This window comes from Haliotis cracherodii, unplaced genomic scaffold (assembly GCF_022045235.1).
Source record: "Haliotis cracherodii isolate W230 unplaced genomic scaffold, xgHalCrac1.p SCAF_15, whole genome shotgun sequence".
NCBI lineage: Eukaryota > Metazoa > Mollusca > Gastropoda > Lepetellida > Haliotidae > Haliotis > Haliotis cracherodii.
In genome coordinates, this window is record NW_027266270.1 from 24372716 (window position 1) to 24391355 (window position 18640).

General features: G+C 39.1%; 1 protein-coding gene across 5 annotated transcripts in view; it reads right to left on the reverse strand.

The window, feature by feature from the left end:
- Positions 1 to 1399: 1399 nt before the first annotated feature.
- LOC139462404 (kinesin-like protein KIF21A) overlaps positions 1400 to 18640 on the reverse strand; it is a 114457-nt gene continuing 97216 nt past the window's right edge. For 3 of the 5 annotated variants that reach the window (XM_071244100.1, XM_071244099.1, XM_071244097.1), the window contains 8 exons: positions 14045 to 14173; positions 13442 to 13581; positions 12421 to 12604; positions 10920 to 11084; positions 10356 to 10473; positions 9269 to 9439; positions 8628 to 8827; positions 1400 to 4340 (listed from right to left, as the gene is read on the reverse strand). In XM_071244100.1, coding sequence (XP_071100201.1) covers positions 4247 to 4340; positions 8628 to 8827; positions 9269 to 9439; positions 10356 to 10473; positions 10920 to 11084; positions 12421 to 12604; positions 13442 to 13581; positions 14045 to 14173 — 1201 coding nt within the window. In that variant the 3' untranslated portion in view covers positions 1400 to 4246. Of the gene's footprint in view, positions 8042 to 8627; positions 8828 to 9268; positions 9440 to 10355; positions 10474 to 10919; positions 11085 to 12420; positions 12605 to 13441; positions 13582 to 14044; positions 14174 to 18640 lie in introns of all 5 variants that reach the window. The other 2 variants (XM_071244101.1, XM_071244098.1) reach the window with 1 other exon arrangement.

An 18640-nucleotide genomic window follows, 5' to 3' on the forward strand; every position in this document is an offset into this window, starting at 1 on the left:
AGCTTAATGTGGGAGGAAAGCCCGAAGTGATGAAGGTCTAAGAGGTTTACCACTTCGGTGAAACCCACGAGCACGGGTATGGTGCTGACAAACCTAGAAACATAATCGGGGCGAACCGGGATTCGAACCCACAATCATAGGTTTCTGGCGTGCCCAAGGGACGCAACTCTGCACAGCGAATCGCGGCGCCTTAGACGACTGGGCCACCCGTGCCCCCGGGTCGAGGATGAAAAACATACGACCACTCACACTGAAAAGGGTAAATCGACACGTTCGTGACCTCCGATATTGTTTAGTGTAACGTGAGGTTCAAGAAGTGTGTGATATCATGTCTTGATGTCTTGGAAGACCCAACCAAACTGAAAACTGCATGGGTTATCAAGATACCAGTAAGAATGTGACAGGTTGAGACCTACGTCTAAACCTTTGATCAAGAGTGGCGTCTGTCCACCAAAGTACAAGTGGCTTCAGCTTTCCTTGGACAGCAAGGGGATAATCGTGATGGACTCTCTGTAACTAGGTCAGACTATCCATGGGAAATACAACGGACTTCATCAGTTGACTAATTCCCCTCTACTGTAGACAGTGGCTTTGAATTACTTCCCTGTTCCCTCACGTTCATCACAAAGCACCCTCCAACTTTTATCTCTTCCCTTAATGACTAGTTGAATGCTTCCGTGTGGCCTTTTCAGGACCAGGATGAAGACTTCGATCTATATACAAAGCAGGGGGCATCACTGGACCAAGTGTAATGAGTAAGTGAGATGGGTTTAACCCCTCTTTATGATTAAACCTTGAATGAATGAATGTTCAAACAGTTCTTAGAAACTTTTGTCGGATCTTTTTGGAAGAACCCAGTGTAAGAATAGTGACTATGAAGTGGTATTCCACGGTCATATTTCCTGGTATCTTGGATTCCATGAAAATTCAAATAAAGGAAGGGTGCAGTTGGCCAAGTTCTCTTAGGTACTAATAATGGCTACACTGAGCTTGGTCACTAAGGTGTGCTTGCGCAAATGAGATTCACAAAGAGACAATGTCAAAGATCTAATTCACTCGGGGATTTTCTTCCAGATCAAGGAGACCTGCCATGAAATAGTGAGACCCACTCACTCATACATAAATGACATACAAGAACACATGTACAGCAACAGGTCAAACAGTTATCTTGATAAAGGTATATCCCACATCAATCAGGTTAAATTGATGACCTTGCAAAATGATAGAGGGACAGAAGGAGGGGGCCCAGACTTGGCTGAGGCAGTCTCCACCTATTTGCATATACCACTACATAATTGTTTGTGATCTGAGTTACCTGCAATACAGATAGTCATGGAGAATAGATGTCTTAAAAGACGTAACCTTCCCAATAAATTAAAAACACAACAACAGGTGAATATGAAAATATTTTACTTTGATATCATTTCGCAGCACCAGGCAGTCACTATCCAAGCATTCACGATGTCTGGAGTCAGGCTTGGGCAGGATAAATATTTTGAACAGGGTAATATTTATACATCATACATTGTAAAAGGTACATGGTCATGACACCAGGTTTAGTTTGAGCTGAACAGCAATATATCAACCACTGCACCATTTCACAAAGTCACAGCATGTTTTCCTTTAAGTCTTTTGTAATTTTGTTGACTACATAAAGTATTCAACTTTGTGAAATGGCTCTAACTGATATATTAACTAAGTAATCTTAATTTATATTTTCACTTGTATGCAACATTGTATCACATTATTATATCATTGATAACAAATATATATAATCTGACACTGAAATAGGTAACTTCAAATTGGCAAAATTATTTTAGCAACGAAATTTCTGAATTTTTGTACACTAGAGTTGAAATGTATAGCTAAAATGAGGTATAGTATATAGACTAGATAATACATTGATGACCTTAACAATGTTAGTGATTATATTAGTATGTTCTAATATTTTTATCCTACAGACATACAGAGCACCCTGTTCCAATGACAAATGAAAGTTTACCATTTCAATCACTCTGCAAAACAAGAAACATTCTCGGCAATCAAATTCTTACCTCTTTTATCTTTCTTTTTTAAATAAGTAATGGTACATGTACAAAGAAATAATCTTATGCGTCCAGCCTGCTAAATACATCTTGCTATTTTCACATTACATATTTCTATGCAATCAAGATGATGGTCTTATGATAGGTTATTTGTATACATAAACATATTACACACTTCAATACATTGTATATGTAAGTTTATCAGCTGAAGACCAAGTTCCTTATAATAACCAATTATGGAATAAATGGTTTTCCTGCATAACAATAAACATTTGGTTGGTAGCACTACAAAGATCTGGAACAAAATCACCACAGTCATGTTGTTGACCTAAATGCTGGTTCTCAAGGGCGGACATCAATTGGATATAACAACTAGCTTGCATCTTACTTCCTCACCATGACTTATTTAACATTACAAACAGTCATATTGTCATGTGGGAAAGAAGGTTACCTCATCACTTAACAAAACCAAATATATGATATATCATTTAATAAAAATTATTGAAATTTTCAATGAGAATAGATTATGTAAAGTGTCTCATCATTTGTTTGGAGGACAAAATGTTTATGGTATCAAACCAATTCACAAAGCCACTTTATCAGAGCCAAATGGCAATCAGTCTTCATCCTTTCACTCTTGGATACACCCAACACTCTTATTGAAGCACACACCAATACCTTGCCTTTGTTTGAGAAGCATACAGAACTGCAGGAATGACTGACTGACCCACTGGTCATAGCAAGGTCAAATATACATGACCATCACCTTGTAAAGTCAATCACAGTTGTACAGAATAACTTACGAGATCATGTTAAGGAATGAGAATTCATAAATGATAAATGTACAATGAACTAAGTCTAATATATATACCTTGAACATTTCACACAAACACACAATTTGGATCAAATGATCTCTCTCACAGACATATATGTACACACAGTCGAAAACGGACACATCTGTCCTTGTAAATATGAGCCTGTTGAGAGTATCCCTGTAATTCAGAACAGTATATATGTATTTGTGCTCAAGCTACAAGTGGCAGACCCTTACACCCCTATGTACACTATGTTCAACGTTTTGGTATTGCTTCTTGGAATTATGGAACCCTGGTAACCAACAATAAAACATGGAGACAGTGTTAGTATCTGCACCTAGGGACAAGATCTGGATAAAACAGAGATCAGGTACTGACGAGACAAATTGTTAAAAATATTTCATGTATGACTAATGACAATGATACTTGGTTTGAATTGTCTTTTCTCCCAAATATTTTGTGCCCAAAAATGATAAACCCATAATGGATCAAATTGAGAAATTGTTCCACTACATTTGTTTCCCTTGTGTCTTGCATTGTGATGTTGGAGCATCAAGATTTCAATGAAGTGTTTCTCTGTTTCCAATGACTTACACTACACAGTGACGATGAGATCAGCTATGGCATATTTAGCATTACAGAGAAAACTGACATAATACAAGTAAAAAATAGTCAAGCTAATTACCTGTATCATCAATGTTACATTCAAGAGTAAATGCAATCAAACCCTGTTAGTGGTATGAATTAAATATTGATACTTGTCTAATTTGACAAGTCATAACAGGAATCCTACTTTCAAACTCTTACTTTCACCACTGTCAACAACATGTCAATTTAAAGGTTGTAATGACACTGTGGTAGAGTTTTTTCTCAATTAAGTGAAATGTGAACATAAACTATTAGGGAGCAGCCATTTGATTTTCAAGGATGGGGACAGGGGGGCAATTATGAGCTCTATTATCATTTCCAACATACAATGGTGTTCAATTTTACTTTTTTAAATAAATCGAAATCAGGAACTGTAATTTTTTTAACAATTAAGCATAAAAAGGGCACGTCATATTCCCCTACAATGCGAGTCATATATGTAAAAAAAAATATATATATCGTGCATGATTACTTTTTTTAGAAAATCCCTTGAACATCAAAGGGTTACTCCCTTACACACAAACATGACACAGCACATGTTTACCTTTCTCTCAAATCCACTAAAAAGGATATGGAAAGAATCACAAATTATTTCTGTGTATGTCAGGTTAGAATACACACAGAGCACTAACATCAGACACAGTCTGCAGATTCCGTATTTATAGGCCAAGTCTTTTCTTTGATGGAGGTACTTGCTGGAGTATCATCAATTTATGGATCTAGGTCAAGTGCTTAACCTCAAGAAGTGACCCCTTGTTGTTCATCTCCAAAGTCTGAGATATCGGAGGGGTCGGTGGTGGTTCTGTGTTTCCAGAATGCTACCGTGTTGTCACTAAAATCAGGGAAAGAATCAATGTAGCCAAGCAAAAAAGAACAATACAGCTTGCAAATGAAAGAAAAGAAAACAAGCCAAAAACAACAAATTCAAGAAAGAGAAAATATGTCATAACAACAACGCAGCTTTCTGTGAACAAAGGGAAAGTAAAATTAGGAAAGGGTTAGGTTGGTGTTAGGGTGAGAAGCATGCGATTGAAGGTCTAAATTGTTCAGACTGCAAGCTTTGACATTGAGACATGCAGGTAAGACAAATCGATAGATACATTAAACTTATGATGATGCACAGGAATAGACAGAGGAGATAGAAAACACAATGGAATGTCAATGAGAAAATTATTATACACTGTGACTTTTGATGAATAAGTGACCTATTGGGTCCTGACACTTTCAAGCAATTCTGTAGCCATTAGAACATGGGTTTTACAAAGATTGCACAAAGACCGCACATAGCTCCAATGAAGAATCAAACCTGGTCATGCACATGGCAAGCAAGAGCATCAACAACAGAGCCACCACAATGAGTATGGGGTTTGAGCCAGCTCAACCAAGTTATCAAATAATTAGTTGATTTCGACAAACAGAACCTAAGCAAACTGTTTCTTAGTAATAGAAGAGGTACGGAACATCACAGGGATATAAAAGTACTGCCATGGACAACTGTGCAAGACAAGCTGAGCATTACCTTGGGTGACACTGCCTATAGTTGAATTCAAAATCAAACCAAATATCACATTGTACATGAATAGCCTGCACAGCTTACAGGCCAACAGGGTGTCAGTCTCAGTTTACCATCAAAATGTGCCCTGGGTACATTGATAATCGAGTTGTTCCCAGGAATAGGTTTAAGGCATACCAATGAATGTTAATAAATAGAATGTTACAACAAACTGCACAACAATATAGATACAGAACTGTGTTCTATAAACTGATAAACTACTGATTGGGCCTAGTTCTCGATATATCGGTTTGTACCCAGGGTACATTTTTATGTTTTCTTTGTCTGTTGTTTAACGCCACATTCAGCAATATTCCAGCTATATGACTTTAAATAATCGAGTCTGGACCAGACAATCCAGTGATTGACATCATGAGCATCGATCAAGGCAATTGGGATTAATGACATGCATCAACCAAGTCTGCAAGCCTGACCACCCGATCCTGTTACATTTTGATGTTAAACCGATCAATATCAGCTATAGTATGTCTGCTGTACATTTATCAGTACATCAAGGAATGTCAATCTCTAATACGACAACTTTTAGTTGTGCTTCGGTGTCTGGATTAAACATCTGGTGAATCTCAGGGAACCTTTCTTTGAATCAAGACAAGAAAGGTGACTTAAATATTAATAAACATTTCCTCAAATAAACTAAAACTATAAGTGAACATATAAAGTTCTGATGAATCAAAAGAAGGTCCATGTCAAGCAAATTTTGTGTTGGGCTAATAAGCCTAGCTGATCATAAACCACATGAAAAGTAGGAACATACAGTGGAGAATATGTGGCTAAAGATGACATAAAGAATTTGACCAACACATATAATTATGTAAAGCTCCTCAAGAAACTGTCCAACATATTGACTGTATACCACCAAAACATAGTTAATACATAGAACTCACTCGCTTGGCAAAGTATCACCTCATTTAGCAAAATATATATTTCTTGTCAACAAGTCTGTAAAGATCAATCAGTTATTAACAAACTCATATATGTCAAGCTTTCAAAACTGGATAGATTTTTACAATAATTAATTCAACAAGCACACGCTATCCAGCTTGTGTCATCCTCAACAATCAGGGTCATATTTCTCAGTTTCCAAGGAGATTCTCTGTCCATTAATTGCTACTTTGTCCCATGCCAATGCATCGTATGTAACTTGATAGGCTACATCAAGAGAGGCGGTGAAATGTAGCCTTGATTACTGAGGATGGCATTAGTAAAAGCATCGTAACAATATAACAATTAGAATATATAACACGAGTACAAACAAAGTGTTAATGCATCTCTTGTCATTGAGCAAAGGCAAGTATTAAGTACCTTAGTTGTAGCTTATTGTGAGAACCAGTGTATTTATGTGCCTTTACAACTTCATACTTAATACTTTCAGCAAACTTCCACTGTAACCAGTTACAGTAGCAAAGTGAACTTTGAATACAGACATAAGCCAACAAGTAAGATTCATAGTTTTACAAAGCCCTGAGGATGTTTTAATTGTGGTGTTTTGGTACGAAGGCCCAGTTTCACAAAGCAATCTTAGCGCAACAACTGTCATAATTCCTATATTGTAACAGACATATAATAGTTGTAGCAATATAATCACTTTGTGGAAAGCGGTCCTGGTGACTTTGGTCAAGAGGAACCTGCCTTTGTTTATCATTCTGGGAAATATATCGCTGTTAATAGGTAAAACATATTTGGCACTCATTATGACCAGCAACCAACAAGTATTGCAAAATAAATTCATTATTCTCTTTCTAATACATAACAGCTTATGTACAATGAACGGCAATGTTTAGCATACATATAATCTCATCAGTTTCACAACATATTGTGATAGTTGGTCCTTTAATTCACAACTAATATTTCCCTTTTATTACATACAAACAAATAAGGTTGAATATTTTTACAATGACAGTATGATTCAACATGTTGCATGAAGTGTGCTGATTGTCAAGTTGACAACCCTACATTCTCTCATAAGTTTTATAGTACACAAAAACTAGGGGAGGTAACTGACATGTCAGCAAGATGATCATTTCTGAGGAATGATGATGGGTAATGCACAATGAGTAACCATGGTTACAATGGATGATATGAAAGCCCTTGAAGTCACTACAAACTCTACACAATGAAACTACACCTCAACAGAAATACTTACAGTTCAAAAAATAATTTGAAACCGTTCTAGATCTGTTAAGTTTTCTAAGGCTAAAAGCTGTTTTAATACTGGGTTCTTGTGCACGGACCCTCAAAACTTTTGTGTGTGGGCAGCCTGCAATTCTTCAAACAGTGAGAAACTGTGCTGCCAAAGTCAGACTTTTCACCTTCGGTTTTCCAAGCAGGCATGAAAAGCTGTCCTGCTGTGTGTAGCTACAGGCCTGATGTCTCAGTACAAAGAGTACCTAAGTCACTGTGGTCTGACCTAGTATCTAATATTCACCCAGCTATGACAATGAGAAGCACATTGGGAGATTCATTTCTACAAAGCAAAACATACCAACTTAACAGGACCAAAATAATCGTCACAGTGACCCACTCAGTGGCTGTGTGTATCTTTTGAATTTGTAAGAACTGTCAATGATTTCATACATAGCTTCCATTTGTCAATGGATTTCTACATTATTCAGTCTATAGTCTTGCCATCAATTTGCTTTGCAACACAGAATCAAAGTGATGTTGCCATAAATGCCAGTGAAGGTTTTGACATTAACTAACAGAACTTCTATCTACTTGCTGGTCGTAAGTTTGACATGTTTTCTGGTGGAATTAGGAGTAATTGAGTGTACATAGTCTCGTCCTCATAATGGACAGCAGAATGCATATAGTCATCCCACAACTGGTGGGAATTGTTGCTGGTGTATGTAATGATGATGACAAATATTGGTCAGTGTTAGTCATGTTAGATGAACCACTCCCGGTTAAAGATTCGCAGACTGTTAGTTCTTCGAAGTTGCCATATTTTCACCACAGGCTCACTGGAATGAACAGAAGATGATAGCTGAAATACAACTAGATCAGAGGGAGCAAAAATTTGTCTTAATTAACACCACATGGAACAGTATTTCTGGTATATCACGATATGTCAGCTTCGTGTGGGAGGCAGATCTTAGGATCTGAGGCAGAACCCATTTGAAGAGAAATGGTGCTGACAAACCCAGGAACATAGTCAGGGTGAATCTTGGACTCAAACCCATGATCAAAGTGTCCAGCAGGCCTAAGGGACGAAATGCATGTACCTTTTATTTGAGTGAGCTGTAGGAAAACTACAAAGCAGAAATTGTTATGTCTACAATATATAGTGAGTGAGACTAGATCAGGACAGAAACAAGGAACTTGTGCAGGAATGCACAATGGGGATCTCCATGCCAGGTGTTACATATGCAACACGTCTACTGTGGATCAGGAAAAACAATGCTTGACAGTGTGATCAATTAACGTGTTTACCAAATTTGATTTTTTATGAATCACTGGATTATAATGATGAGAAAAAAGTGTCATGATCAAATCTAACACAGTCTGTAATAATTCTCTCTGTACACCCAAACAAAGGTAAATACTCACTTGGATGCAGTAAAGATGGAGGTGGAATTGGTAGCAATGGCATTGATGGGGCTGGAATGAGCCTTGATCTCAGCAATCTGAGCACAAGAGTCCATCTGCCAGAGCTTGAGGGTGCCCCCTCTACATGCACTCAACAGGAAGTTGCCTCCTGGCATGAAGTCCAGTGCACACACCCAGTCCTTGTGTGCAGCATTCATTGACTGGAGAGATTGAGAAAGAAGGGATTACTAACTGAGACATATTGTCAAGGACATATGATGTGTAATGATGCTGTCTCACAGCCAAATGTAGCATGACTCATAACTCTCCTGGGTTCCGATACACAAAGCAGGCATAGTGCTACGATTTTCTAAACTGTTTTTGTGAAAATAGACTTAGTTTCACAATATTCCTTGGGTGAGACTTTATCAAATCAATGACAGAGACAGTCTTCGACTTCAGCCACTTGTCTGAACCCTGAGTCTAGTAAAATTCTGTTCAGCCTGGTAAGATCAGCTACCAGTAAAACCTTAAGACAACAGTTAAATCTTCTGAAAATGGTTCTAAGAGGGTTTGGGGACTTTGTCACGCACTGCAGAGGGCAATGTTATCTTGAAATCAATGTGTAATCTATCCGACAGAAGACATGTTAACACTCCCACCTGTTTCAGCTGCTGGTCCTTGAGATCCCACTTCTTGATACAAGTGTCTCGGGAGCCACTGAACAGCATGCTGCCATGGAGAGCTAGAGACTGTATTCCATCATAGTGAGGGGGGTCCAGGTTGTACTTGGGGGTGAACACACCTGCAGCTTCGTCCAGCACCTCGAACACCTGGAACAGGTAGCAGTCATGTTTATTACAGGCAACAGTTACATATACTCATTACTTACCACTTTATTTGTGACATTCAACCCTTACATATAACTAGTTCATGATGTAGGGTATTGTTATATGTTCAGATGAATATCTGTCAGAAACTTGTCATTGAGACAATGTTCATGTTTAAGGGAGACCATTATAGAGTTGCTTCCCTTCACTAGTTGTTCAGTAAAGTGCAAATAACCTTATGTTCCACAGGGAAAAAGATTGTTCTGATACAGAAACTACAACTGAATATTTGCAACTGAAAAATATTAATTATTTTAGCAGATTTTACTAACTGACAAAGCTACAGAATATTGGCTTGTGTATGCAATAAATTGTCCACAAATACATTGAGACCATGCACAAGATAAACCACTTAATTATAAGGGACTGGTTTGTTTGCTTGTTTAATTGTTTGTTGTTTAACGTTGCACTCAGCAATATTCCAGCTATATGACGTCAGTCTGTGAATAATCCAGTCTGGACCATGCAATCCAGTGATTGACATCATGAGCATCGATCCACGATATTGGGATTGATGACATGCATCAACTAAGTCAGCAAACCTGACCACCTGATCCCGTTAGTTGCCTCTTACGACAAGCATAGTCGCCTTTTACGAAAGCATGGGTTGATGAAGACCTATCCTACCCCGGATCTTCACAGGTCTTAAGGGACTGGTTTATACTAACATGCAATTTCAGGACTTCATAAAGCTTTTTCAAGGTTCTAACAATAGTTACCAGATATCAATTACAAAGTACTCGGCCTTTCCTTGGTAAGTTTGTCAAGCCTTTCAAGTCTTTTCCATCATGTGCTAGCCTGTTACAGTTTTGTTTGATCAAATCTCAAGTGACGCTAGGAGCATCAGATGTCTCCTCACCTTAATATAGTGGTCCTTGGATCCCGTGATGACAGTGCTGGAGTCCGTACTTGCATCTACAGCCAGCACCATGACAGCGGCCTGATGGCCACCACTCAGCTTTCCCACTGCACTGTATCTGAAGATTGCAAAATTGACCACATTTCAATGAATAAGTTGCTTTGTGTTTAGCTTGTAAACAGCCAAGGGTTAAAATGTAATAGTCTTGGTTCTCAGGTACCGCCCGCATCCTCATAAAGTCTGCCCCATGTTTCGATTTTATTTCCAATTTTAAAAAAAATAAACAATAACAATAATTAAGCATTGCATTTCACTTACATAGCAGTGTGCATGCATGTGTTTTTTGTGTGCATGTATGTGGCTGCTTGTACTAGTCCCAATTTACGCAAATGCAAGATATCATGCTACAGTTTAACATGGTAAAACCAGTCATTGTTATATCCCCTTTATGCCGAATGCCATCCTTTAATGTCTTTTGGTCTGATGCTCTGACAGACCTTCTACTCTCCAGGCAGACACTCTATCTAATAGACCAACTCTCTAAACAATAGAAAATTAACAAACCTCCTGAGATCCCAGACTCGGACTATGTTGCCTGTAGCACAGTACAGCGTGACGCCGTCACTACCAAGGGCGATGTCGTTGATGTGATGTTCACCAGGGGCCAGGTCGGTCTGGCGGGACTGGTAGGTCTGATTGGCTGGACCAGTCACACTCAGTCCAGATGACCTGCAAACAGATGCCACTGATTCACTCCAACTGTAACAATTCAACTGTAACAATTCACCAAGTCCTGATGTATAAACTGCCATACCTTTTATCACTGGGTATTTGTATATGGGTATTTGTTTTTCTGTTATATATTCCAGGTTTGCTTTAGAAAATCTCTTGTACTAGTGTCTTGTACAAGGGACAACATTTTCAATCCGTCATCTTATGTTTATTACACCTGTGCAGATTCTGGGGTAGAATTAGTGACCAGTCATTTCCTATGTTTGTCACAACAAGAGTGAGTGAGTGAGAGTGAGTGAGCGGGTTGGTGAGTGAGTGAGTGAGTGAGTGAGTGAGTGAGTGAGTGAGTGAGTGAGTCAGTCAGTGAATCAGTGAGTCAGTGAGTGAGTCAGTGAGTCAGTCAGTGAGTCAGTCAGTCAGTCAGTCAGTCAGTCAGTCAGTCAGGTTTTACGCCACTTTAGCAATTTTCCAGCAATATCACGGCAGGCGACACCTGAAATGGGCTATTAAGTCACCTATGATACAGAGTTTATTCTCCCCCAAGATCCCTACAGGGTCCCAGTACTGAAAAACAAACTGGAATCCCAATGTGAGTGAGTAGGTATGGTTCTACGCCGCTTTTAGCAATATTCCAGCAATATCACGGCAGGGGACACCAGAAATGGGCTTCACACATTGTACCCATGTCGGGAATCGAACCCGGGTCATCAGCGTGATGAGTGAACGCTTTAACCACTAGGCTGCCTGACCGCCCTATCACAAGAAGAAACTTGGATCAGGTGGCCAGGTTCTGTCATCTCATCTTGCCCCAACAAAGGTGTCCACGCTTCCAGTCACTGGTTTGTCTTGTCAAGCTATATTACTTACACACTGTCATGATATATTGGAATACTGCTATCTGTGATGTTAGACAACATTCAATAAGTTTATTGTCCATAGGTGATCATGGATTTTTCATCTAACCACTGTCTCACCCTAGTTTCTTGACTCATTGTAGCGTCTTGTCTCACCCTAGCATCTTGACTCACCCTAGCATCATAACTGCCCCACCCCCCACCCCCATCTTCTGGTGTCTTGCCTCATCCTAGTGGCTTGTTGCACCCCAGTGTTTCGTCTCACTCGTGTCTTGCCTCATCCTAGTGTCTTGTCTGTTTCACTCATGTGTCTTGACTTATCCTTTCATCGTGTCTCACCCTACTGTCTTGCCTCACCCTAGTGTCTCAACTCACCCTACCGTTTTGTCTCTTTCTTGACTCATCCTAGTATTTTGCCTTACCCTAGTGTTTCAGTGTTTTGTCTCACTCGTGTGACTCATCTTAGCATCTTGTCTCACCCTAGTGTCTTGATGCACTGTGCAGACTTGCTCCGGATGTCCCACACCTTGATGAAGGACTGGGACACGGTGAAGGTGAGCTTGGTAGCCTCACAGTACTTCACCTTCCCCACATTGTTGGGGTGGCCGGTGTATGCCAGGATCTCCTTGCCAGTGGCCAGATCCCACGTCTTGGCGGTACGATCTACAACCACACACAAGCTATAGTGCAGTCCAGGAAATAATATGCAACTTACAGTGTGATATCTAATGAACAAGTGGTCAACATGTTTACAGATATGATATGGCCATCTTATGACTTCACCAGTCTGATAAACAACTGATCAATGCATACAAATGCAGCTGTGAAGCATATTGATTTGGATGAGGTCACAGGGAATGGCCACGTGTGCTGTCTTCCTAGAATTGTCCATGGCAACTTTAATATATGCCATACATTTAAATGACAATACACATTGAGATAATGAAGGAAGAGATGATATAGGTACAAAAGAAACATTGATTATTCTAGACTCTTAAGTCCAGTTACATTTCAACTGCCTTCTTTCACTGCCTTGAATGTACCTGGCAATACCTCCTACTCGCACTAGACGTTCCAATTCCACTTATAATTTACAAGTTTTCAAAAAAAACAAAGAACAACTTAAATAATGACAACCTGAATCATGAACTGGGGCCCTTTCAACAAAGCAATGTCACCTCTAAGATGGTTCAGCTCCCCTACTATAACACTGATTTATGACAGTCTTAGCACTAAGATCGCCCTGCAGCGGTAGAAACGAACATTATTGGTCCACTAGTCCTTACAATAGCATATAGCAAAACCCAGAAACATGGCAAATTTCTACTAGTCCTTATGATACCTTAACTATTCGTCAGTTTGGCAAGGACTACAATTTCTAATGCTGCCCTGTGAAATGGGGCCCTGATAAGTCTTAATCTGAGAGGCTCTTCAGGTCCGATGACCTAAATGTCCACAGCTTCAAGAAAGATAGGCTGATTACATTTAGACATAACTGACCTTTACTGCCAGTAAACAAGAGCTCATCGGTGGCATGCACTGCAAGGACTGCCTTTGTGTGACCTTCAGCGGTGTGTGTGCAGGTCAAAGGTGATGACCTTCCACTTGAGGGTCGTCCACTGACAGAGACAATGCTTCCTCTGAAGAGAAAGTATACATGAAACTGCATATAACAATCAGTGAGTACATGGCGATGTGAATTAATCATAGTTTTATCTTCCTTTTTGAAATTTTTATATCATATCCCAAATTGAGGCTTATCAAGGACATGTGAAGTACTTTTATCATAAATTCCTCAGACAACTGGAGAATATAGAAGAGCATCGTCAATACTTCACTGGCCTACACTTCTTTCCTTGGTCACCTGTGAATACATACCACTGCTTTTTAACCAAGAAATCAAGGCAAGAACTGGTTCCAGCGAGAGAACAACAAGCACTCATATACATCACACATGGTAATATTTCTCTTGTGCAACATGTGCTATTACCTTGCAGATATCGGCACTACACATTGTGATACTTGCCATCTCTTCTGGATGGAATCGATCCATAGAAGGATACTTGATACAAATAAATAAAGACAGTACAGGATGCCACCCACCTGTTAGGGTTGGGACTAGTACTCTGGGGATTGCTTGTAAGACGAGAGAAGACATTTTCATCACTGTTTCGTCCTGACCGGCGGAGTGCGGGAGGAGACGTGGGTGGTGTGGTGTCTGAGGAAGTATCTCTGAAACAGAAAGACACATGCAGTCACCCGCACCTACTCTGGTCATCTGATACAAACACTGTTACAAACACTTGATACACAAGGTCTGTTGAAATAAAAATAAATAGGCATGTCAATAATTTATTTATCTATTTATACTTATGTCATTCTCGATGTAGCTGGCTTCTTGAATCACTGACAGTTACGTAGATTCGAGTTTAAAAATAAGATGTTATATTGTATAAGCGGGTCTATATTAACAGCAGGAGATATATGAAAATAAATATTTGTATGTATAATTTCTTTCTTTTCCAGCTGCTTTTCAGTAGAGGTAGTGGGCTAACAAATGTGTGGAGCTTGCATACTCAGGAGCTTCAAAGGATATTCTGGACCTTTATTAGCATACTCAGGGCCTTCACAACTATACTGACCTTCATATGCATACTGTGGACCTTTGTTAGCACTATTAGGACCTTCATAATGATCCTCATCAGGACCCTAATGGGAACACTTGGTACAAGTTTGGAAAACTTGGTCCAAGTTTGTGTCTGCCTAGAATGCATGGGCTTCACAAATTGTATCTTTGGAGGGTCTACAAATGCATATTTTACCAACTAAACCTTCCTATGTTACTGTAGAGGAAAATGTCCTTATAGAAAAGGATTAAGACCTGGATATTGTTACATATCCAGACACATAATATAAACCATTTAAGATCCTCATTTTAGACCTATGACACTAAATGTTCAAACATTTCAAAAACAATATATCATCAAATCAATGATCATGAACTAATGAAATGACCTTTGAATTCGGCACAAAAAACTTTGATCCTATCTGTAATGTTCATATAAGTTATCTATAGAATCAGACCTGTTGAGATCCTCTAACTTTATTTCCCCAAGCACCCATCAGAATAGATCACCAATATTAACTGGTTAAGTCGGCAGAGATCAAAGAGAGTGCTGACCTGCATGTGACATGATAACACCAATACAGTGACGCACACATACCAACTACCGTAAACAGTTCAATGGAGAACAAAGATTCTACAATTTAGACGCCTCTCCTGACCAATTCATAGAATGACATAAAGTAGAAATAACCTGATTCACAAATAATGGAAATTTTTCATGCAAAATAAATCTAATGGTTGCAATAGAAACCTTTGAAACTGTTTTCAATCCATTGCTAAAAAGAATAATGAATGGATATATATTGCTATCAAGCCACATCAGCAATTTTACAGCTATTCACAGTGAGAATCAGTTAATATAATTTTAATGTTTGAATTTAAAAGTGAACAATCTTGAAAGCTTGCCAATAAATGCGTAATCTTTTTAGAAAAATGTGCTAAAATATCTTTTTGCGACAAGCTTTGAACAACAAGATAAAACTGTTAGATTTTGATTTGTTTCTTCCTTGTGTCAAGAGCATGGTTAGGCTTCTTTGTCTGTTTGTTGTTTAACGCCGCACTCAGCAATATTCCAGCTATATATGACGGCGGTCTGTAAATAATCGAGTCTGGACCAGACAATCCAGTGATTAATATGATGAGCATAGATCCACGCAATTGGGATCGATGACATGCATCATCCACGTCAGTGAGCCTGACCACCTGGCATGGTTAGGCAATTCCATCATTAAATTTGGCGTCATTACACTACGAACAGTATTGCAGTTATATAATGACGTATCAGCTTAATGGTGGAGGAATGCCCAAAGGGATGCAGGTCATAGGCGTTTACCACTTTGGTGCAGCCAGTGGACAAGGTGCTTACACACCCTAAAAATATAACCCTGGTGGATCTGGGAACCGAACCCACAATCATAGCTTGGAGGCATGCTCAGGTGATGGAAACTGCGAACAGCGAATTACAGCAACTTAGACATCGGGGCAACCAATGCCCCTGGCAAAACAATACAACACTGTGTTCCTCTGTAATTTCATGATCCTATCACTTGGTTCATTTGACCTGTTTGCTTATCAATACTGAATCCAACTTATGCACAGGAGCTTTCCCTTACAGTAGGCCAGCTCTATTCCAAGACGTACGGTATTCACATACCAATAATACTCTATACCTCACAATGTGGCAACCCATCAGTGTCAAGCTTTACTTTTTCAACCGCAATTTATATGCTACCTCTTGGCAGATAGTCAATGACGAAGTCTGTGCTGAGATAGACCCGCTTTCATTAAGCAGTGAGTTAATATATCTACTTCAAGGGACGTCAACTCTCATGAAATTGTTACTCTGACTTTCTATTACCCTGCTGGTAATGGGAAAGAGCAAATCTTGGGTGATTGAGGTGTACAAATGACAGCATGTAAAATTCAATGCAGTATCAGCCTGATTTTGACAGACTAGTAACAGCCAATGAATGAAAAGTATTTGTGATACAATTCAAATTTTCATGTATCCTTTGGAAATACCTCTATTTGACAATGTCACGTTGATCTCATTTTCATAAATGCCCAAGATACCACCAATAATTGATAAAACACTGGCACTAAGGACTGCTGTATGTTCCTCCAGAAGGTCACAAGCATTGGGTGATATAGAGTGCAAAGAAGCAGAGGAAGCAAGCAAGCAAGCGAGCGAGCGAGTGAGTGAGTGAGTGAGTGCAAGTTGAAAAGGCACCATTAGGTAATCACACAGAGTGTTGTTATACTACTGGGATTTTAATGTTTTATACATATTTGTACAGAAGCCATTCAAAATTAATCTGATAACGGTGATTTATTTTGTGCATTTTACACAAATTACACAGTTTATCTGCTTCTCTGTGTGTGCATATCAATTTGTGTTAGTGAAAACTAGTTCATATAAGTAATAAGTCACAGATCTATAGTGTCAGATATTCATCATTATAACTGCAAGTACTTTTATGGTTACAAAGACTTGTTTTGTGAGCGCTTGACCACTGAAAGTCAGCTGTTAAAGGACACACGCTTATATCATACACAAACTAGTGAGTGAGTGAGTGAGTATTTTTTTTACGCCGCTTTTAGCAATATTCCAGCAATGTCACGGCGGGGGACACCAGAAATGGGCTTCACACATTGTGCCCATGTCGGGAATCGAACACAGGAATAGACAGAGAAGATAGAAAACATAATGGAATGTCAATGAGAAAACAAATTATTATACACTGTGACTTTTGATCAATAAGTGGCCTATAGGGTCCTGACACTTTCAAGCAATTCTGTAGCCATTAGAACATGGGTCTTACAAAGATTGCACAAAGACTGCACATAGCTCCAATGAAGAATCAAACCTGGTCATGCACATGGCAAGCAAGAGCATCAACAACAGAGCCACCACAATGAGTATGGGGTTTGAGCCAGCTCAACCAAGATATTCAAATAATTAGTTGATTTTGAGTGAGTGAGTGAGTACTGTTTTACGCCGCTTTTAGCAATATTCCAGCAATATCACAGCGTGGGACACCAGAAATGGGCTTCACACATTGTGCCCATGTCGGGAATCGAACCCAGTTCTACGGCGTGACGAACTAACGCTTTAACCACTAGGTAACCACTAGGTAACCACTAGGCTACCCGACCGCCCCTCATACACAAACTAAGGAACACATAATCACAATATTGACTTTGTCCCTTCGATCAGGTAGGACATATCTATGGCAACAACTCACCAACACACAAACCATAAACACATCGCAAATAGAAATGTATTTAACCTCCAAAGTATTTACAACTCAACCCAGCAACGATTAATGAGCCCACATTACAGGTCTGTTTTCACTATAGCAGCAAAGATGGACTAATTTCCCCCAGCACAAGAATAACTTGCACTTAGAGATGTGGAAAAACTTGATCTGTAAATTCCAATAATCCCCCTGTTGAATCAATGAAACAAGTGCGGGGACTAGTGATTAAGTACTGTGATAACAGAAAGCCTTGTTCATCCTGGGGACATGATCTACTGTGGGGCTGAAAGTGAGGATTACATTTCAAAACCAACACCAAGTAGACGTTGATCTTTATCGTAGCTCCATTCTTTTCGTGACTGGTCCAAGCTGACGACACTGGTCAAAACTGAAATTGTTTGTGAGTATTGTATTTCTGATCTTATATCTTTACAATATCATTTACAAAGGAATCATTATTTCAAATTGACTCTTTTGATCTCAAACGGACACAAGCTCTGAAAATATTGTATATCTCGAAGTTTATGCAAGGCTCTCCACACAACCATTTTAAATCCTGTTCTCTCCATCACAAAAACATGATCACTTTTCACATTGTTCATCAAGTCTTCAAGATGAGACCAGGCCAACTATTCTCATTTTATGGTCAAGTCTACCCTAATTCACCTGAAGGACAGTAAAACCTTGGAATGTTATTGGGAATATGTGTTATTTAAAAATATGTTTTACATTTTTTGCATATTTAAATTAAAACTTGTGCTTCAAATCTTTTTTCTTCTTCACAACTTTACTGGTGAAGCTTCCTGTCATTTT